We start from the raw sequence: 22,966 nt of genomic DNA, 5'->3' as shown, positions 1-22,966 counted from the left end.
ATATTATTTTAATTGGATACGGCAAAGCCGTATTTGACACGTATCGGTGCAACATCGGACGTGTATATGTGTTCGACATGTATCAGATACAGCACGCCTTCATAAATAGATGTATCGGTGCAACATAGCAAACTTGTATAAAGTGTAATTTCATAACGATACCTAACAATTATAAAAAACCATGAAGGATTAACTCAAACATTAAAAAATTTAACTAAAAGGAGCATTGATTCCTCTGTCAAAAAAATATTTCCCGAATTTCTAGCCAAGAAGATTGCACAAATTAAAAAGGGAAGAAACACAACTTGTAAGAAGAAATTGAAATAATATTGCAAGTCAGCTGAACAAAATATATAGTGATGTGGCCATTTATAACACCAAAAGAACCCGCGACCTTCTTTTAAAGACAAAGAAGAATCAAATCGACCTATCAGAAAGATAACTATCCACATCCACTCCATATTGTTTCTCTGAAGCCAAACATTATTTCCCTCCTACTTTCCCATTATCTCATTTCCCTACTTCCACCAGATTCAAGAGAAGATGCAGAACCATCTCTGCCTTCCAATGAACAACCTAGACCCAAAGCATGAAGAACAGCTCATGCAACCAGCAATCAGGCAATTTACAGACCTAGGAGCACCAAGCAGCTCTCCATCTGCAAATAACCCAGTAGCATAAATCAAATGAATGGCTTGTGCGTCACATTATAATGTTTTCATCATCATCATCCACCATTGTCAGCTGTCGACGTGTTCGCCTCTGACGCCGTCTAGATGGACTAGGAACGTCTTCACCTCCGCCATCATCATCATCACCATCATTCTCGTCATTCTCATCATCATTATCATGATCATAATCATAATTAGCATCATCACCATCATCAGCATCACTTCGATCTCTTCCACCAGCCTCAGATTCAACAATAGACTCGCCCCAAAGAACTCTCCCCATTCCTCTCCGAGACCTCGACGATCTAGATGACCCCCTCCTCCCATTAGACCATCCGGTGCTGCTACTAAGCCCTCCAGTTCCTCTAAAACGCAGAACTAAGAAGAACGTGATAGTAGGAAAGGGAAGCAAACCTCCAAACTCACCCCCATCCGCAAGAAAGGCGTAATCATCCTCCTCTCCTCCAAAAGCCGACTGCATCGTGCTGAACAAATCACCCAGATCACGCTGCTGCTCCAGCCTCCTCCAGTCCCTCTCCCGCTCCGGATCCGCCTCCGACGGCCGAACAAGCGGATGCTCCGTCCTCGCGTGCTTCCTCAGCTCACTATAAGCCCCGGCGAACCCGCATGACTCAGATGAGCAACTCCGTGCCTTGGTGTTCATATGCTTCCGCGCCGCCTCGACGACTTTTGATCCGGAGACGACGCCGCGGCAGAGAGGGCAGGAGAGCTTCGGCTTGCTGTCCCCAGGCATGGAAACTTGGATGGCTTTCCGGTACTGATCGAGGCAGTTGGAGTGGCGGTAGCTTGTGTCGCACATGAAAGGACGGCAACCTTTGTCATGTGAGGCGCAAAGGAGGAGGACGGCGTTGTGGGGGTGTTCCATGCACACGGGACAACGGATCTCGTCCCATTTCTGAAAGTCGGATGCTACAGGAAGAGGAGATCTGGGTGGATTTCTTGAGGAGGATGGAAGAGGAGAGTGACGCCTGCAATTAGAGGAACGGGATGGGAAAGGAGAGGCGCGATCGAAGGAGACGGAGCGGCTTCGTCTGTCCTTGGGCATCGTGTCAAGCTAAAGAAAGGAGGGAGAGCAAGAGGCAGCAGATATGAAGCTGAGGAGAGGGAGCAAGAAATGAAGACGAGAGAGGAAGAAAACTGATGAGGGGAGAGGAAACCCTAATTTTGGGAGATTGAGGAAAACAAATGGACGAGTGGAAAATAAGGCGTATGAAAGCTTAATTTAAGCTAATTTAACTTTATTACTATTTTATAAATATATTTTTTATAAAAACTTTTAAAAAAAATAAAAATAATAATAATCGCATTTATGTGCGGTGCGCAAACATAGCTTTCTATTTGGACTCTAATTCGTGGTCGACACATATTTTTTGGGTCATTTTTTTGCAGCCACGTAGATTTTTTTACTCCTGATAAAGTTCCAAGAGAAATGCTATGGAGAGTTCTTGAAAAGAAAGGAGTTAATAATGCTTATATTCAAATCATTAAAGATATGTATGCATGAGCTATTACTTGTGTTCAAACACAAGGTGGTTTGACCAAGTATTTCCCTATTTCGGTTGGGCATCAAGGATCAGCCTTAAGCCCATATCTTTTTGCTTTAGTCATGGATGTTCTCACTAGACATTTGCAAGAGGATGTACCTTGGTGTTTGATTTTTGCTGATAATATTCTTCTTGTTGATAAGACTAGAGAAGGGGCAGAGATGAGGATGCTCAGGTGGATGAGTGGCTTTACCCTTAGAGATAGGATACGAAATGAGCATATATGTGAAAAGGTTGTAGTAGCTCTAGTAGAAGATAAGATTAGAGAGAGTCGCCTTAGATGGTTTGGGCACATAAAATGGCGGCCTTCCAATGACCCGGTTAAGAGAGTAGAGGTATTAGATTTGACTTATGTTAAGAAAGGTAAAGACAGACCTAAAAAGACTTGGTTAGAAAATATTAGGAATGGCCTTTCTTTATTAGATTTAAACAAGAATTTGACCTTTAATAAGACACAATGGAGAAAAATGATTCATGTAGCCGACCCCACGTAGTGGGATAAAGGCTTGATGTTATTGTTGTAGATTTTTTTACTCACTCGAGACCCGACGATCTGACCCAGTTCTGAGGTAATATTTTTTAAAAGAAAGCCAATGAGTCTCGGTCAATTTTGAAATCGTGCTGATAAAATTTTTTTGTTTTGCAATAAGAATGTCGTATTTCATCATAGAACCAAGATTTTTCTCTTCGCAAACCGCTATCTTTCTTTAAGAAGGCAAGTTCTATCATTTCTGTTTTTTTGTTTAGGATTTACTATAAGCGTCAAATTAAATTTATAATTTTTTTCCTTATAAATTTAAATTTATGTACTGTTTTTATTTCTCAATTATTTTAATATCAACACTTTGAAGGCATGAAAGGCGAACCTCCATTTAATGTTTTGGGTTTCTTTGTAGGTGGAGAAATCACTGTGCAATGAGTCCAGTCACAGAGTTTTCATGCACCCAGTTTTATGATGTATTGTTTTGGATTTCTTTTTAAGTGGAGAAATTATTTTGTGCGGAGTCCGGATACAGAGTTTTCATACACCCGGTTTTAGGATCTCCTTTGTTACAATTGACCCTATAACTATTTTGATGGCACACCGCGTTATTTCATTTTTGTTTACCAAAAAAATAATGCATTTTAAAGGAAAATTTAGACCACTTGTAAATAATGGGTACAAGCCCATGTGCACAGTATATACAAGTGCTTATAAATATAAAGCTTTATTTTGTTGAGTTATTAATATGTTCTTTTATTTTATATTATATCATATTGAATCTAATAGTAATAAATATGGTGTGGACAAAAAATATTTTGCAATATTGTATAGTTTATGTATAATGAAAATTTAGAACAATTGTACACGATGTGTAAGGGCTTTACACGCTGTGTACAAACACTTATACACATTGTGCACAAACAATATACAAGCTCTACTATGTATAAGGTCTTGTACACAGTGTGTACAATAACTTGTCACATAGTGTTTACTGCTTTTTTATATATTGTGTACAAGCTTCTATTAGCAATATAAATACTATGTACTACCATATACACAGATATTATTAAAAAATATTAGTTAATCATCTAAAGTTTTTGTATAAGATAAATTAATCAATATTTTTTATTTTTTTTTTGTTGTAGATGTACATCCCAAATGTTAATTTTGTTGCAGACCCTCAACCTTTAGATATATTTGTGACTCTTTAAAAGAGATATTTCACGATGAAGTGCATGACGCTTTGAAGAGGTTAAACATATTTCAATTTATGAAGTTCCCTCCATTTCAATAAAATACATCCCAAATTTACATGTTGTTGTCATGTTTGGATGTGCTCAGGAAACATTCACAATCAAAGGGCATGATATATGATTTACATCAGATGAAATGGCTCTAATGATAGGTTTGCCGAACAGCGATGATTTGATATACTAGGAATATGAGACATTAACTAAATATATTTGAATTGAAATTAAAAATGAAATGAAGAATAATGACATGTCATGCTCCCCTGTCGTTATTATAAATATATTCAAGTTTTTGTTGTCCAATTTATCTTTTCACAACAATAACTATAGAATCCCAATAAGGCTCATTACTATTACCTAGAATGTGGATGAGTTCACAGGGTATAATTCTGCTATGTCAATTAGGGATTTTTTAGTTATTCAATTTAATCGTATGATGATAAAGTATGCTGATGATGTCGCCTTAGGATATTTGAGTAAATTTGTTCCTTTGTTAATGGTGAGTACTCTCTATGATTATATTACTAATACTAGATTTTTTAATGGTGGATTTGTTCATTTTTCTAATATTACTTATGGATCTTATACATATTTAGTTTCTGGAACACACATCCATTGTTGACCCTATAGTGTTTGATGCAAGACCCTATTTCTTTCGTTGGGAAGCCACATTTTTTTGTCTCTCATCCAGGTCTTCGACATGTTTATGGATCTTAGTGATGATCATGTTTAATGTATTTTTGGTAATCTTTATCCTTTTTCTTATAGAGCAGTGATTTTATATACAAGCCCTTGTACATAATGTATGCATGCCCTTATACATAGTGTCTACAAGGGCCTATGAATATAAAGCTTTACTTTGTTTAGTTATACATATGTTATTTTAATTTATGATGGAAATCTAGAATAGTTGTACACATTGTATACAAACCTTGGTACACTATGTGTATATGCCCTTGTACATAGTGTGTATAAGAGTTTGTGAATATAAAGCTTTACTTTGTTGAATTATTCCTATGTTGTTTTAATTTATATTATATTGAATCTAATAGTAATAAATACGGCGAGTAATAAAAAATACTTTACATGCTTATACAATTTGTATAATAGAAATTTAGAATAGTTGTATACAATGTGTACAAGTTTATACGAGATTGTATACAGTGTATAATGTTGTGCACAATATTTAATATCATCAATATCTAAGATGTTGTAGTTGGAGGATCATCAATATCTAAGCCATCTGAGGAAACATATAAATTAATAGAGAAATTTGCTACTAATAATTTTTAATTGCCTACTAATGGGGTAAATTATTAGAAAGTAACAAGAGTATATGAATATGATACTTTATCACATTTGGCTACAAAAGTTGTAATAATTTCTAAAAAGTTGAGCACAATCAGAGAAAATGCATAATTTGAAATTGAATTATCTATGCAATTGGAGGATCAAAAGTTAATTGAAAATAATAATGCGTAAGGTTTTGAAAATATTAATTTGATTGAAAGATAAAATAATGTATATTCCAATACATATAATCCAAGTTGGAGGAATCATCCAAATTGTAATTGATCAAATAATGATGATTGAAACAGTCAATGAAATTTTAGTTAAAATAATCAAGGAATAAATTGGAATAATCCTCAACAACTTGCTATTAATTCTAGACCAGCATATAATCTAAGATTAATCAAAGCAAACAGTTTGGAAGTAGAAAAGCATTATTGGAAGATGTAGTGATGTGGTTAGGAACTCATTTACAAAGCTAAGTTGCTTCTATTAAAATTTTAAAAACCCAATTAAGTCTGCTTGTAATTTAATCAATAGTAGACCTCTTAGATAATTGCTTATAAATTTTGAAGCTAATCCAAAGAAAAAAGAAAAATATCCAAGTAATAATCATTTGAGGATTATCCCCAGCTAAATTGATCATAATTTAAGGCAAGTATGGCTGAAGACTATAAATTTAGCATTGTATGGGATATAACCTAGCTTTTTATGTGCTTGATAGATTATATTTAGTAGTGGTAGTTTTTATTTAAAAAAAAAAAACTACAAGTGAGAAAGGAGCGTCATAGCGCGGCTTGTAGCACCATTGCGCTTGGTCGTACATACTGCAGCGGTTTAAAATTCAAATTTTGGCACTTCTGCGCATGTGAAAATTATAAAAAGGATAAGTGGAACATTTGATTTTGTATCCATAGTAATCCTTCTTGAGTGTAGAATTTGAAAGCGTCTTCTTTTCCTTGCTTTCAATCTAGCTAAAAGCAATTGGTGGAAAGAAATGAAAGCATTCATCCTCAAAAAGAAGTGAAGTATGCTTAAAGAATAAAGATTCCTTCTCTATTATAAACATCCAGAGTTCTACAATAATTGATAAATTTTATGAATTTAGAAATGAAGTGTATGAAGATATAAAAATTTACAATACATAAATGAAGAAGATCTATGCATGTGGAGTCATAGATCACAAATTTTCTCCTGGTCAAGTTGTTTTTCTTTTTGATTATAGGAATAATATTATAATGAAAAACTTAAATATGGATGGACTAGCCCTTTTACTATCATTAGAATAATCTGAATGGTGTCATAAGGATTTTTTTTTTTTTGAAACATTGCAAATAACTTATTATTAATAAAGGAGAAAATTACAAACTAAATGATAGCTAATCTATCATATTCTTCCTTCAACAAAGAAAAAAAAAAAGAAGGAAGATCATTATCAAAATAGTCCCAAAAGAAACTACCACTTAAAACATAGGTTGTACAAAGTCCGCAACCTTATTTTTCTCTTTAGAAATACAATGAAAAATGATACGCTTAAAGTAGTATAAAAAAGATAAATCTAGAGAGGTAGAATTTGCATCATGCTGAAATTGAGAAATCAAATATCTATGAAAAAACTTGATAATATTGATGTTATCTCCTTCAATCCAAATGCCTCCGGATTCTATCATCATCCATTCTCTTAAAATATCCTTTAAAGAAAGGATAGCAATGTGTTCAAGTTAAGTTGAGCCACATCCCAATGATATAATTGTTTTCAAAATGTAGATATAAATCTTCCTTTATCATCTCTAATTACTCTTCCAATTCCAGCACAGTTGGAACTAAGTAAAGAAGCATCTACATTCACTTTAATCCATTTTGGAAGTGGGGGATGCCAAAATTTGCAATTCAATTCATTGAATTGATTAGCACCCCAATTATCTAAAATAGGATTTAAATATGACTTAATCGAAGTAGATAAATCTTCAGCTGCACTAAACGCAGGAGAGATTGATGATTTTACATACTTGATTGCATTCCAATCTTTCCAACAATAAAAATAGAATAACAATGAATTCTTGCTAAAACTTGATTTTTAATAGGAAAAGCTTGAAGATGTTACATCATATCAGAAAAGGATTGAAAAAATGGAATTGGAACTCCCGGGCCATTTATTTAGAACAAAGAATACCTCTTTCAATTTTTTATAGGAAACAAAAATATGCTAAATATTTTCTTCAAGAAGACAGCCTTTTGGATAGATATTTGAATATTTTAATTTCCTATGCTTGAGCCAGCTGTTAGTAGGAAGAGAATCTCTCATAAGCCTCCACTAGAAAAAGAAAACTATGGGTTGTAATTTGATTTTCTTCAACCATTTCATGTTATTTGTATCGACAAACTTATATTTTTCTTCAAAAGCCAAAGCATCGATAGTTTTTTTTTCCTAAAAATTGATAAATTAACTCAATCTTATCTTTGGTTTGATGTGGAATGAATTAATTTTTCTTGATAATATTAATCAGTTCTTCTCCAAAAAATCATGCATCACTCTTAAATTCTAATTTCTATTTTCAAATAATAACTTGTCAATTGATGAATCTTCAAAGTTGTTAACATTAAAAAATCTTGACCACATACTAATAGATATATCACCAATCCAAATGTCATTTAAATTGCTGATATTCTTTATATTTCTAATTTTCCATCTCACAAAAGGCTTCAAATGTTTCGAACCATCTAAAAGAATTTTCCAAGTTGTAGAATTTCCTTTTTGAAAAGAAGACCAAATATTGCTACCATATTTAGCACTAATGTTTCTATTAGAAAAGAATATTGCTTTTAAAGAAAATTTCAAGCTAACTTAGCTCTTAAAGGTCCTTCCCAAATAGAAGCCGAATGAAAACTGAGGCCACCATTTCTACACGGAAGACAAAGATATCATGATCATCAAGAATTCCTTTTGAAACTAAGGAGTGAGCTAGAAATAAAGTATGATGGGAGAGAAAGAAGAAAAGAATTGATTAATGTCACTCTCCCAACAAGAGATAAAAACTTGTTGTCCTATTTGTCATAAGGATTTAGGATAAGCAAACTTTTCACATTTTCATGATTAATAGTCATAGAATGAAACCTTGTGCCTTGTGGATAAGAATAATTTAGAATAAAAAAATCATGAATATGCATATAAGTAGTGTTCACTTTCTTTGTATTTTAATATGTGTGTGTGTGTGTGTGTGAATGCTACTCTTATTTTTAGGCAGAAGGATTGTTATTGTGTTAGCATTACTAGAATTATAGCTATGAGAGCCAATGTATTGTAATGGTGTGATGGTGTTTATAGCACTAGTTATCTTTATATTATAAAAGATTGTTTTGTACCTTCCTATCATTCATATAAAAATATGTGTTATTTATTCATGTTTATGTATGTTGTTATATACATCTGATTAAATCCTCTTATGCTTAAAATTTTATATTATATTTCATTGATATCTATGCATTATAATTATTTTATTAACCCTAAAAAATGATTATTAAAAATAATATAAAATTAAGATAATAATAAAATCCAATCTTATAATTTAAATAAATATGACTTTATGAATTCATAGATTAAAAAAATTAATAATTTACTAACTTAGATTATTTAAATTATAATATGTGAATTCAAATTAAGCAATAATAAAGACGGCTAGTTAGGATAATTGTTAGTATTTTTCAAGCTAGAATTATAATTTTGTTCATTTCTACTACTTCTAGACCATGATATATTATCCTATATTTTAGTAATTTTAAATTATCAATCTTTATTTTAGTTATTTGATTAATTATAATTAATTGCATATTTCTTTATTTACTTGAGGACAAGCAATAGTTTAAGTTGAAAAGAATTTGATAAGCGTAAATTATATATTATTTTATATTTTTTATTTTTAGTAAAAATATATTATTTTAGTTATTTTTGTATAGGAAACACTTAAAAGTGGCAGAAAGTTCTAAGTATTCAATAGCACTGCGGCATTCAAAGAAACAACTCCACAGTGCTTCCTTCAATACCACTGAGGCGCTTCAATTCTAACATGGTGGTACCAAGTTCTCTGTTCATAAGTGTTGTGATGGCAACACTAATAGTGTCACAACATTGTCAGTGTTGCGTCATTAGAAAGTTAGCTTGGCAGCGTCAGAATCTCTATTTTCAAATATAGCAGTGCATATAATTTCTCACGCCTTGTATCATTTTGCACGTGGCGTAGCATTTATAACTTCCAAGGTACATGTTTTATCAGTGAATAGCACGATTGTTGATCAAGTAACCTATCAACATCAAAAAGTGTTGTGATGGTGCAAAAGCTTCAGCGCCAAGGCGCTAGTTCACTTCAGGAGTGTCGCAGTGCCATTATTTTAAGCATCACAGTGCCAGTTGCCGTTTTTATATTTTTTTACAAATAATTATAATGATATATATGTTTGTAAGAGAATTCAACCACTTAAATAAATTTAGTATTTCTCCGGTTCCCTCTGAAAGTAAAACCTAAGCATTATTTAGAGTTGTAGAGACCTAGATTATTATATAATTTAAAAGTTCACTCCATAGCCCCCGTCAAATTATCACACCATCTCCTCCTAAAGAGTCAAGCTTGTTGATTTCTTTCCCCTACCAGAATATATTACTAACAAGCTTTATGGTTGGAAAGTCAAATATCTCTTTTTTGCAGGTAGACTTCAATACTTGATATTTAATATTTGGAATTCTATAACTTACTGGATTCACCATCCTTCCAAAATCTACAATCAAATACATTTCCAAGCTTAGTGCTAAGTTTTTGTACTTTGTAGGAAGCTAGGAAAATGCACCTTATTTCTTGGGCAAAATCTTGCATTCCTAAATATCAATGTGGTTTGAGTACTCCATCTATATCCAATTTGGTTATAATTGCTAGCTCTCTTCTTAACAAGATATACAACACCTCGTTTCCCCCATCTAAATTGTGTTTCTTCAGATACATCTCTCCTTGGCACTTCTCACTATCATCCTTCTCCATTTTGGAAAAGCATATGTGCCACTGCCTCCCTTGTTTAAGAGAAGTTTCCCTTTCAAGGTACTAAACCTATTTCCCTGCATTGGGATCATTGGTCCACTGAGAGATCTCTCTTGGATCTTCCTTTCTCTCAAACCCTCATTCATTCTATCCCACCCAATGTAACAACTGATGTTTTATTAAATGAACATGCCTAGACTATACCTGCTAATGTTCACAATTTGCTTGTTGATGCCATTTCTCATATACCTATTTAGGATGCTTCTTCTTTTTGTTTGTTATGGGATATTTCAGATATAATTTAAGAGGTATTTGGCTGAATTTTACAAACATGGGCTACCTTGTTCTTGGTATAATTTTATTTGGCATAAACACTAGGCTCTTTATTTTTCTAATTACTACTAGATGTCGTTGATGGGTGGGTTAAAAACTACTAATATTCTTCTTAAAAGAGGCATCAATGTGAATCCTATATGCAGTCTTTATCATAGTTCTATGTAAAAAAGCTCTCATTTATACTTTGAATGCAACTACTCATTTTCTGTTCTAGCTAATTTGGTGCTTGTTTTTATTTAGGTCTAATGTGCTTCAAATTTTTTAGCATATAGATGCCATGGTTTTTTCTGTCTTTATTGCTAAATGCCTTTATATGTTCATAATATGCTACTCTATCTATTGTCTATGGAAAGAAAGCAATGATATGAAGTTTTGCAATGCTGATGCTAGCTCTTCTATTATCTGTCATAAAATTAAAATAAATAGTATTTATCAAAATAATCGAGTGGAAGATGGAGAAAAATTATTGGAATCGTTGTCATGTGTATGCTAGTTTTGTTGCCATTTCGTTTTTTTCTTTATGCCTTCTTAGATGATGTTATTCAAGCACATTCGTTTTGACATAAGGTAATTTTTTCAATATCAGGAAGCTGCTATTTTGTTCTATTGCCAGATACCTTATTCTTTGATGGTTTATTATGCTTTTATTCTATAACCTAAGGGAATTTTTGGCCATTACAGGATGATAATGATGTTCCCCATACACAGGCCATTCCCCTAGGACGGTCTTCAGACAACCAAGGCAATTCATGGGCATGTTATATTTGATTTGATTGGTTTTACTTTTCTTTGAGTCATGGAACCATTTTTTATACTGCTTTCTCCATTTTATATCTTTTGCATGTATTTGGATGTAATGCGCCATCTTTTTTTGTCTTTTGGTGTCTACTTTTTTTGGTTAAGAAAACTTATCTTTTGGCTCATCTTGAGCTAGCTCATAAGTTTCTTTTTACATAAAAAAATGAAAGGCCTAAGCCCATCTTTTGGCTCATAAATCCTCCCAACCACCCAAAAAAATCTCTCTCTCTCTCCTTTGCTCTCAATCTATAATATTATATAGCCTTCAACTCTAGACCACAATGCATGCATTAGAACTATAGAATAAAATATTCATAACAAATCACTTTTAAAATTGTGAAATTAGAGTAAAATAAGAATAATAATTCAATATTAATTGTTGACAAATTAAAAAAAATAAGCCAGCTAACCCTTACCCTGCATCAAAGCTGGCCATTGGTCAAATCAAACTCTTCTTCTCCACAAAGGGATAGAACAATGCACGGCTCTATCTCTGATGAATCAGTCTTCGATCGATATTTATTATAAGCTTATAACGTTATTCTATTCTAGCTGTAGATGACATCAAACTTAAGAAGTCAAGTTCAATCTTTACAGCTGCTTACTTTTATTTTTTTTTATTTTATTTTATTTTCCCCTAAAGCCAATGATCTGAAAAAATGACAAATAAACAGCATAAAATCCTAAATCAAAACTGGCAAAAGATTAAAAAAAAACTGTTTGTAAATATTTTGATATGATTAAAATGTTCTTAAGTTTTATATGAATAAATATTAAAACTTAGCTAGCTATTAGATTTGCAAATTTTTCAAAATAGAAAACAAAAAATATTATAGAAACCAAACCAGTCCATCTTTATAAATTGTATCTAACATCAGACAAAGCTTCCAATTACTATTCTCTTCAATCATCTCTCACCACCAATATCAAAGCAAAGATGTACAGATTGCTCTCTCAATCCAAAGCTCAGCACATCCATGGCGATAATGATAGAAACCATTCTTCTTCTTCTTATCTCCCGCAGGCAGTATTTTTAAAAGAAGCCATATTTGCTGCAGGTGAGTGGTTAAAACTTCCATCTTTGATCCTTATTTTTCTCATATTGTCTTGCTTGTCACAAGAAACTGAGAAATTAAGGTAATTTTTATTTTTTATAACTGAGAACGTAGCAACTACTTGCAGGTAGTTTCTGGGAGCTGGAAGCCGCTATTTGCCGCGCTGACAGCGGTGCGGTGAGAACCGCGGTTGGCTACTTTGGAGGAACGATAGCTAAGCCAATTTATAACCAGGTGAGAAGAAGATCATGAGATAATAATTTAGTTATTTCTTTACTAGCTAGTTCTTCATGGTTCACAGCTGTTAGTATTTTTCATGAAGGTATTGGAAGGGAAGACGGGGCATACAGAGGCTGTGAAGGTGACATACGATAAGAGGAAGACGACATACAAATCACTCTGCAAGCTTTTTTTGAAAGCCATGACCCTACTAACAAAGATTATTTGGTAATCAACGCTGCTTTTTTCCGTCGGAATTTCGCCGGAAATATTTTCAGCCAAAAGTTTTCGTCAGTTTAGATTTACCGACGCACCAATTATGGTCGGAACAATTTTCGCCGGTATTGCGCCGGAAAGAGATGATTTCCGGCGAATTTCTAGTGTTACCGGCTAATTTTATTTGTAGATAGTGCATTTTTCTGTAGTGTCTTACATACGCAAATGATAAGAAAACCTACTGTTTGAATTTCATGAATGGCAGAGATTTGGAGCGAGCACACACCATCGATCAGCTATATTTTATGCAACAGAAGAGGAGAAGAAGCAGGCGCAGGAGTCTAAGGTTGAGCAGCAGATGAAGCTGAACAGGAGAATTGTGACCAAAATTACTCCTGCAAGTACATCAACTTTCTACTTAGCAGAAAGCCAAAATCAAAAGTATTATTTGCAGGAGAGCCAGCTTCGCTTATGTGAATGCCTCAGCCTCCGTAGTGCACAGCACTTTGCTGATTCTTACCTTGCCTTGAAGTTAAATGGGTAAGATTTATTATAGTTAACATATTTCACACTCTCATTGCCTCAAACAAAGTTAAGAGAATCAAGATGTTTTGATCATGTTTGGGACGACTTCCTTACTGATTTTTAAAGCAGATTTTTAGAAATCTGCTTTAAGGCAATGAAATATTATTTAGAAGATGATAATGCATTTTATATTATCCTATTATTTTAGTTATTCTTTTTTTCAGAATTGTAAGCATGGAGAAGAAGAAAGCAGAAGAGAAGCTATCAAGTTTTCTTTCGACATATAAGGTTCCTGATCAAGCAAAGCTTGTTTTAGCAGAAATTCTGTGTGATTTGCAGCTTTCTAATGCTTTGGAACAGTGGATTTGATCTGTTCAATTGCAATTTTTTTAATATTTTATTTCTATCAGAAGTATAGGATATTTTGATTGGAAGGAAACTTTCAGGAAAACTTTTCTAAGAAATGAAAGTTCGTGAATGTTTCTCTGTATTCAAAAATTCCTTTTATATTAAATGCTATAATAAAAATGCATCATCTTTACATAGCCATCAAAAGAATTCATAATCTCATAGAAGCTCCACACATGGAAATGTGAAAGGATGAGATCAAACATGTCATTTATTGACCATAATAAATATTGTTTTTTTAATAAGTTTGATGATTTTCTATCAGATAAGATAATGTCAACTGTGCAATTTACCTAATAATACAAAAATAAGGCAGGCAATTTTATTATTGGCATGCTATATGCATGTCATCATTGGACTTTAATTTAGAGAAATAATTAAAAATGTATTTGAATAATTACAAATAGTTAGTAGTTAGAAAAATTATTGACTTACTGTAGGGTGTCAAATGCTGACACGACCTAACAACTTGACCCTGATCTGACCAGAACATTTCGTATTCGATTTGATCTGTTTAATAAATAGGTCAAGTTCGGGTCAACCCGCCAACTCGGAATTAACCAAAATTTCTCATGTATTGGGTGGATTTATGGGATTTGGTCGAAGAAGCGCGTGAAATGGGAGAAAGGAATGACCTGTTTCTTCGAGCGAGCTCCAGTCGCATCATTATCGTTGTTCGCAGAAGAAAGGACCACCGTCATAGTTTGCGGTTGAAGGAGGCAAAGTTAACTATTCGTAATGGTGGCGGATTTATGGGATTTGGCTGAAGAAGCGTCCGATACTGGACCAAATTTACAAGATTTGGCTGAAGAAGCGCACGAATGGGTTTATCGTCACAACGAGCGAGCTCCTGTGTTGCCGTGACCCGTTGCTATTGAAGGAGGCGCAGCTTTCGTTTGTAGGTAGCAAAAACAAACACTTTTTTGGATATGAAGATACTATGACGTAAAAGTGGATTCAAAGTGGAAAAAGTAGATTTAGGATTACCTTATCTTCAACTTTAGCTACCTCATTCATGATCTAATATAGTGTTGAGAGGGTGCAGTTCCCTCATGTAAGATTCTCAGTTGGCCCCCTCCGACCATTTGATATCAATGTCTAAGGTCTATTATGAATAAGAACGTATTATCATTCCTAAATTCAATTTTCCTATTGAATAAACTAGACTTCCTTTCTATCTGTACAATATATACACCCTTGAGCATTATGATCGATCTTCTTCATGATAAGGTCTCACTCTCCCGTTATTTATATCCACTACTCCGTTCTTATTGCATGCTGATATGGCGAATTCCTTCATTGAAGTTTCGAGCTCTTCTTTGATTTCTCTTTTAGTAAATACTATTTTCTTGGTGATCCTTATTGGTACAACTAGCCATTGTTTGCTCAACTATGGCTTAGCTTCATCCCTTGATCCAACTCTCTCTTTTTAGGATGCTCTTCATGGTAAATCCCATCCCTTATATCTTATAGAATAACACAATCAACTCTTTTCATTGGTAAACATCTAGTCTCTCATTTTGACTAGGAGATTTTTTAATTGGAGAATCCATTAAACATTCTCTTGTTGGATAGTTTCAATTTTGTCTTCCACCCATAGATTTTATTTGACTTAGACTTGATGTAAGTTAGCTGAAACTTGATTGTTTTCCCAAGTAGTAATGAGAATGAATCCATCATACCACATATATATACATAAACAAATTAGATTCATAAAGTTTAAAATGTTATAGATCCTTATGCTAATGAAAAATTTTCTTTTGAACTTGTTCTCCTCTCTCCCAAGCCTTCTCTACTAACCATCTAGCTTATTAATATTATTGATCATCTTTCAAGGGTAATCATCCATTAAAAATTCATGAAACTTCATCTATTAATTATAGAATCATGAGGGGTCTCATCTAAGAAGCTCATTTTTCAAAGAATTCAAAATGCATACTCTATATAATATCTTCTTTTAGAATTACTAGATTGGTGATTTAGAAATAAAGGGTTCGTTTGGGACATTTGCAACTTTTTATAAAAGGTTGTTGTAAAGTAAATATGGAAAAAATAATTTTTTGAAAGTTGTTGTAAAATGTAGCTTCTTAATACAAAAAAATGTTGAAAACAATGAAAATGTAGTGACCAAATAAACACTATGGTTGCAATCCAAAAAAGTAAAGCTGTAAAAGAGATCCCAAACGAAGCCATAGTCACAATATAACATATGCTTCTCTTGTGAAACACCTTAAGTAAAAAGAGGCCAAACTTTTAAATATAGAGGCACCTTTTGGTATAATTATTGAAATTTTTGTAAGAAACTCCACTGTTAAGCATGCTTATCCCGAAACAATTCTAGAATGGGTGATCTACTGGAAAGTTATACCAATATGACAAAATCATGAGGCTCTTATGCCAAAGCGAACAATATCTTGATAGTTAAGAGTTTGAGTTATTACAAATGGTATCAGAGCAATACACTAGCTGGAAGATGGGAACTAAGTGTCATACAAGATAAAGTGTTATGTCATGGGAGCCACCTCTTGAACCCTATATAGGATAAAGTGTTACATGATGAGAGCCACCACTTGGTAGGGGTCACCTCTAAAATCTTATCTACCTAGTGGATGTTTTGGGATAAAGATACTGACGAAGACACCAATTATTTAACTGGGAGATATTGTGAAACCCCTTAAGTAAAAAGAAACTAAACTCTTAAACATCGAGATGCCTTTTGGTTTAGTGGCAGCAATTTTCGTAGAAAGCTCTAGTATTAAACGTGCTCATCCTAGAACAATTCTGTGATGTGTGACCTACTAAGAAGTTACACCAATATGACAAAACCGTGAGGCTTTTAGGCCAAAGCGGATAATATCTCTATAGTTAAGAGTTTGAGTTGTTACATCTCCTCCCCTTTAGATAATTGGATCCATTTATATTGTAATAGTATGATATTATTTTCTTTATATATTTAGACCAATATGATTATTCTCTTATCTTTTTTGTGAATTATGAATAACTTTATCCCTATAGGGCATGTAGAAAATTTTAATTGGATATAGTCTTTTCTATACTATAAAAATTATTTTTTTTTTGAAATTTTTATTTTAGTATTGAGAGTTATTTGCTTAAAAAAAAAGTTGATTAAACTATTGAGAATGGCATGGATAATCTTATTCTTCGAGATGAAGGTTGAGTGATCTTGAGGCAATGGAAAATGTGACACAAGAAGTTCAAGGAAAGTACTAAGGATGTTTGGGATGATTCTCCTTTGAATCATGTAAGAAAATTATCAATTTTAAGTCAACTTTTGAGCTAATTTGAATCAAGAAACTTAATATATATACCGTGTGTCTGCGTGTGTGTTGACATAAGTCTTATGTCAAGTTATATTTTGATGGTCACAAATATGCTAATGAATTCAATATGATAATTTTATTTAAGTTGTGCAGATTTGCATATGAAGATTAAGCCATAGACTAGGAACATTTTTATTTCATTTTTATATATTGTGATAAGAGCAAAATATAGAAGATGACAAATAGGTTAGCAAACAAAAGAATCAGCAGCTCTATGCCCTCTCTATAGTATACCCAGATTCCATCCAACTGCTCCTAGGACAAACCAAAATGCCCAATGGCATAGTGTTATAAGAGATTTATTATTCTGTGCGGAGTATGGAGGGCATCTGAAGGCCAATAAAAATATACGACGACACCCCATGATTGGGTACCCAGCACGGTGCCCGCACTCGATACCCCTAGGTACCGCTGGGTACCCAGTGCTTAATCGAACGGTTCTCCCGTCCGGTGCCCGTACAGAATAAAAACTCATTATAAGATGATAGAATCATGAAATGATATTTTCTTGATATAACTAGCTAATAGAATTTGAAGCACAAAGTCACTTTTTATCGGGAGTATTCTTAAGAGGTAATCAACTTTTAGAAAAATAATCCTTTTGGGGAACTCATATTTTTAAAATAAAAAATTATGATAATAATTTGACTTGCTTAAGTATGAGACACATTTATGATTTTTTTTTTCATTAGTTTTATGTAATGGATGTTGGTATAACCCTTGGACAATTTTTAATTATTATTTTTTTTAATTTTTTATCGCCACCCTTTTCCTCTTTTGCTTTTTTTCTTTCTCTCAAATAAACCAAATCTTCATTTGGGACAACTTTCTTACTGCTTTGATTTTTAGATCACAATTATAATTTTTATTTGGTCACTATTTTTTATAGTTAAAAAAAAAATTGTGCTAGAAAAATACTTTGTACAACAACTTTAAAATCTTATTTTAAAAAAGCTGTCCTAAACGAAATCTAAATCATAAAAAAGGTGAGAAAGGGAAGATTGGACGAAGTTCACACAATGAGAAACTTGAAAAAAAGGACTCAAGATAGACCTATGATTATATGATGGTTGACATTAATCTTATTCTTTTTTTGCAATTCAATAAAATTAAGAACATCACATTAAGTTTTTTTTTCTCTATCTTTCCTAAGCATTATTGTTTTCTTAGCTATTTTATTACAAAGATTCTAACGACACAATAAAATTCAATCCAAAAATACATGTTTTAATCCACACAGCTCATCTTGGTCCGTTTGTTGGGAGCTTTGACTATCAACCAAGAGATCTTGAATTCGAGTCTTGTAGATGTGATGTGTGAGAGGTTATCTTAATTGACCGAAATGTCCCCTAAAACACCAAAAACAAAAAAAACAAATATTAAACCACTTGAGATCGGCAAAATATTAAATACCTTCCCTTGCATTATACTTTTCCAATACAACTTCTATTAATTAAACAAAAAATGATTAGTTCACCCTTTAAACTTTTATAATAAAATGGGCATATGATTTCTTATCAAAATAAAAATCAAGTGAAAATCTAAACAAGTAAATATATACAACTTATGTTAATATTTTTATATTTTATTTCTCAATTACATTCACTATTTCCTTCATCCATATTAGATAAATTTTTATATAGATTAGGAACCTAGCTTTTCATGTGAATTTTTCAAATAAAATTTCAAGTATCCCCTTTAATTATATTTTTCAAAGGTCAAAAGGATAATTTTAAATTAAATTAATAAACAAATAAAATAAAAGTAAATATAAGAGAAATGTTCAATATTTTATAAAGCTTCAATTAACAATATAATATTTAGCTAAACCTTAGCAAATGATAATTACCCAATAAATCAGTTCTAAATATGAGTCCTAACAAGTTCAATATAGGCATTTCTGTCTCGGCCCAAATCTGTCCTGCTTGAAACAAATACAAATGAACTGTGCCAGCTTAAGGCTTCGTTTGGGATAGCTTGCTTGCTACTTTTAAAAAGCAATTTTTTTGGTATAAAAAATATTTGAACTAAAATTTTTTATGCTAAAAATTACTTTAAAAAGTAATAAAAAAGTTATCCCGAAGCCTAAATATCATTAAAAAAACTCTTAGCATACCCGTGGGTACATATAAGTTGGGTTGCATTTCAAATCAATCCTAGTTCAACACTTAAATTTGACAAAGTTAAATTAGGCGTTATGAATAAATTCCAAGAGTCAATTTGGAATGGCTACCGAATTTTGTAAAGATGATTATAAAATTATTGTGGGAATTTTTTTTAATTACTATAAAAAGTAGCTTTCTAACAAAGTAACACATAAATTTTGTGAAAACAATAACAAATAGTAGACAAATAGATACTATGATTACGATCTGAAAAAAGTCAAACAATAAGAAAAGTATCCAAAATGAAGACTAATCCTCCCAAAGATTTATTATTTTTGTTCACTTTCAGTTAGGTTTCAATAACCATCATTACTTAAGCCATTCAATTCAAATAATTTTCAGCAATCACATTTTCAATTTTACAAACTTCAGTGTAGCTAGTTATTTTAGAGGGATTAACATACATACTCATATATATTTGTTATATTTACTTATATAATATCAAAATCTTGAAATTACATAAAAAATATATAACTAATATTCTTTTTTCTAAAATAAAAAGTATATTTTCATGCTGACATTTGATGTAATTATACAACAACAACAACATCAAGCCTTTGTCCCACTACGTGAGGTCACCTACATGAATCCTTTTTCGCCATTGTTTTGTTAAAAGTTAAATTCTCATTTAAATCTAATAAAGACAGATCATTTCTAATATTTTCTAACCAAGTCTTTTTAGGTCCACCTCTACTTTTTTTAACATAAGTCAAATCTAATACCTCAACTTTCCTAACCGAATCATCGGAATGCCTCCGTTTAATGCGACCAAACCATCTAAGGCGACCCCCTCTAATCTTATCTTCCATTGGAGCTACTCCAACCTTTTCACGTATATACTCATATCATATCCTATCTCTAAGGATAAAGCCACTCATCCACCTAAGCATCCTCATCTCTCTGCAACACTTAACTTAGTATTATGCTTCCTTTTAATGGCCAACATTCGGCACCATATGACATTTGATGTAATTATGAAAAATAAAAAATTAATTAGATGTATAAATAAAGAAAACTTCTATAATATGTATGTAAATCTTCTTTCTCTTATTAGCATTCTTTGTGCCTTCCAAAACTTGGGAACATTGGAGTTACACAATGCATGAAAATATATATGGAAAAAAGAATTCATGCACTGTGAGTTCTCATCACACAATGCTTTGTTCAGCATAAAACTGTACGTGCCTATGGTTAGTTCACTGTAAAAAAATATACAAGTAAACTAATGATGGTTACAGCAGAGTTTCAACAAAGTTAACCAATCAATCTATATTTGCAGCAACATCTCCTCTGTTGCATAAAGTTGTATATATCATATCAAAACCCTATATATACAAACCCTTTCAGCTCTGCACTAATCAACTCAAAAGGGCACAATATGAAAGAAAAAAAAAAAATTAAGGAAGAAATCTGTAAATGAAGCAATAGTTTGCACTCACCCGGAGAAGCTGGATATTGAGGAAGAGATGCTGATCCATCTGTCTGCAACTGAATTAGGAGAGTAGGGAGGAATGTTCTTCAGCAAACATGCTTCCTCCTTCACTGCATCAGCTACCTCCATACAATCTCCACTCTTAAAACCAGCTTTTTCTATTTCTCTCAGAACCTCCAGGACCACTTTAATGGCGGGCCTCATCTCCCTCTCTGACTGCAAGCACTGCAATGCCAGCTCTGCTACCTGAGAGATCATAGAATTTATGTTGGAATCTGTATGAAAACCCAGCCTAGGATCCACAAGCTCATGCAACTCCTGCCTTTGTATCTTTTTTATTGCCATGTAAGCCAGATTGGCTTCATTAAACTTTCTGTTAATATCAACTGCGGGCATTGATGATATGAGCTCCATCAATACTACTCCAAAGCTATAAACATCACTCTTGTCTGTGAGCTGAAAGAATTTGTGGTACTCAGGATCGACGTAACCCGGTGTTCCCTGCGGGGCGGTCGATACGTGTGTGGCATCAAGTGGAAAGAGCCTGGATAGGCCAAAGTCACCAACCTTGACATGGAAGCTGTTGTCAAGCATGATATTGTTGGTCTTGATGTCGCGGTGGATGATCTGCGGCTCGACGGAGTGGAGGTAGTTGAGAGCATCAGCGGTTTCGATGGCAATGTTCATCCTTACATTCCATGGTAGGAATGATTCAGATGCTCTAGAACCATGCAGGTGGTCAGCAACTGTGCCATTTGGGATGAATTCATAAACTAGGAGGAGCTCCCGGCTATGGCGGGAGGTGCAGCCATAGAGGCTAACAAGATTCTGGTGGCGTAGCAGGGAGACTATCTTAACCTCATTCATGAATTGCTCGGCGCGCCGGTAGTTGGTTTCATAGAGGCGCTTCACTGCAACCACCCGGCCATCTTTCAGCTTGCCTGAAATCAAATTAGGAGAAGTTTAGGAAGAGAGATTCAAGGAGGACTTTGATCAAAGTTTGTTTTTGAGAACAGTTGAGATAGTAATTACCTTTGTAAACGGTACCAAAGCCTCCATCACCAAGTTCTTTGGAGGCATCAAAGGCATTGGTTGCTTCATAAAGCTCATCGTAGGAGAAGATGGGAGTGTAGACAGAGGAGCCTAGTTCGGGGTCAGTTTTGGAAGACATTGCAGAAGAAGGGCTTCGGTCAAGGAAGTTTGAGGTAGAAGAGGATTGCTTCTTCTTCCAGCGTCTGTAAATGAGAAAGCAAAGGGAGCAGAACATGATGAAGCTAAATCCTCCGGCCGTGCTCAGACCTGCTAGGGTAGAGTTATGATTAGGAGCATCTCATTAGATAAAGATTTAGGGGGTTTCTGTAACAAAGTTCCATATTTTTTTGGTTATGTTTTTTTACTACGGTGGAAAGAAATGTTAATTGTCTGAAATTATTTACAGATTTAGAAGTAGAATTTAATGTGCAGGATGAGTTCTCAAGTAAGAAAGGGAGTCATTGAAGACCGAAATGGTCATTTTAATTTTTGCTTCATTAAAGTTAGTGAATTAATAAGAAAAGAAAGCACATTTTTCTTTGGAAGAAATAGAAATGATTGTTAAAGCTCGAATTGTTCAAATGTAAGAATAACGCAGAACCTTTCCGAGCGATCAAGATTCACTTGGTAAGTAGAGCATCAACATTGACATCTTGTGATCAAGTTTCACTTAACAAATAACACTTAGAAGTCATAAAGATGGCAAAAGAAATATGACACTCACCGATTATAAGGCCGGTCTTTGAACTTTCCTCTGTTGCGTCAAACATGCAAAAAATACAGGAGTAAATAAAATAATAAGGATAACAAGCACTGAAGTTCAATTTATATCAAGTTAATTTAATGTAGAAGCTGAATAAAATAAAAGTAAAAAATATCTATTAAATATTAATGAAAAAAAAGGAAAAGAAGACTTCAGAATTTATCCTCAAAAGAAAAATAGCAAGCAATAAATAATTAAATATAACAATTTACGATCATATGATCAACTTATAAATCCTCCCTCTAGCTTCCCCACAAAATATAAAAAAATTTATGTTCATTCTTCCCCCTCCCAACATCTTTATTGAGAGAACAATGATTAGGCCAAGCATTTTCTCATATTGAAACACTAAAAGGCACCCACCGATGCTTAGTTTGGTTGGTGGGCGAGCC

At 33.3% G+C, this 22,966-nt stretch overlaps 3 protein-coding genes across 4 annotated transcripts in view; 1 reads left to right on the top strand and 2 right to left on the bottom strand.

Annotated features, from left to right (window-relative positions):
• Positions 1-283: 283 nt before the first annotated feature.
• Positions 284-1,893, bottom strand: LOC110107408. Its single transcript, XM_020837675.2, has one exon. It carries the CDS (start codon positions 1,735-1,737, stop codon positions 703-705), a length of 1,035 nt encoding a protein of 344 aa, XP_020693334.1. The 5' UTR covers positions 1,738-1,893; the 3' UTR covers positions 284-702.
• A 10,462-nt stretch (positions 1,894-12,355) lies between these two features.
• Positions 12,356-13,802, top strand: LOC110107477 (peptide methionine sulfoxide reductase). The gene is made up of 5 exons (XM_028697043.1): positions 12,356-12,476; positions 12,601-12,707; positions 12,796-12,834; positions 13,174-13,448; positions 13,658-13,802. The coding sequence occupies exons 1-5, from the start codon at positions 12,356-12,358 to the stop codon at positions 13,800-13,802; spliced, it is 687 nt and encodes a 228-aa protein (XP_028552876.1).
• Positions 13,803-20,373: 6,571 nt separating this feature from the next.
• The window catches only part of LOC110107418 (LEAF RUST 10 DISEASE-RESISTANCE LOCUS RECEPTOR-LIKE PROTEIN KINASE-like 1.2), a 14,025-nt gene continuing 11,432 nt past the window's right edge, over positions 20,374-22,966 (bottom strand). For both annotated transcript variants that reach the window (XM_028697019.1, XM_028697020.1), the window contains exons 2-4: positions 22,536-22,565; positions 21,812-22,078; positions 20,374-21,720 (exon numbers count right to left, since the gene is read on the bottom strand). In XM_028697019.1, the coding sequence (XP_028552852.1) occupies positions 20,783-21,720; positions 21,812-22,078; positions 22,536-22,565 (1,235 nt within the window). In that variant the 3' untranslated portion in view covers positions 20,374-20,782. The remainder of the gene's footprint in view (positions 21,721-21,811; positions 22,079-22,535; positions 22,566-22,966) is intronic.

The sequence above is a fragment of the Dendrobium catenatum genome, unplaced genomic scaffold (assembly GCF_001605985.2).
Source record: "Dendrobium catenatum unplaced genomic scaffold, ASM160598v2 fragScaff_scaffold_853, whole genome shotgun sequence".
NCBI classification, from domain to species: domain Eukaryota; kingdom Viridiplantae; phylum Streptophyta; class Magnoliopsida; order Asparagales; family Orchidaceae; genus Dendrobium; species Dendrobium catenatum.
This window is presented reverse-complemented; position numbering and strand designations above follow the sequence as displayed.

Coding starts and splice junctions, on each gene's coding strand:
- LOC110107408 (XM_020837675.2), bottom strand. CDS start 1,737: ATGCCCAAGGACAGACGAAGCCGCTCCGTCTCCTTCGATCGCGCCTCT.
- LOC110107477 (XM_028697043.1), top strand. CDS start 12,356: ATGTACAGATTGCTCTCTCAATCCAAAGCTCAGCACATCCATGGCGAT. Junction 12,708..12,795: donor CTAAGCCAATTTATAACCAG/GTGAGAAGAAGA, acceptor TTTTTCATGAAG/GTATTGGAAGGGAAGACGGG. Junction 13,449..13,657: donor CTTGCCTTGAAGTTAAATGG/GTAAGATTTATT, acceptor TCTTTTTTTCAG/AATTGTAAGCATGGAGAAGA.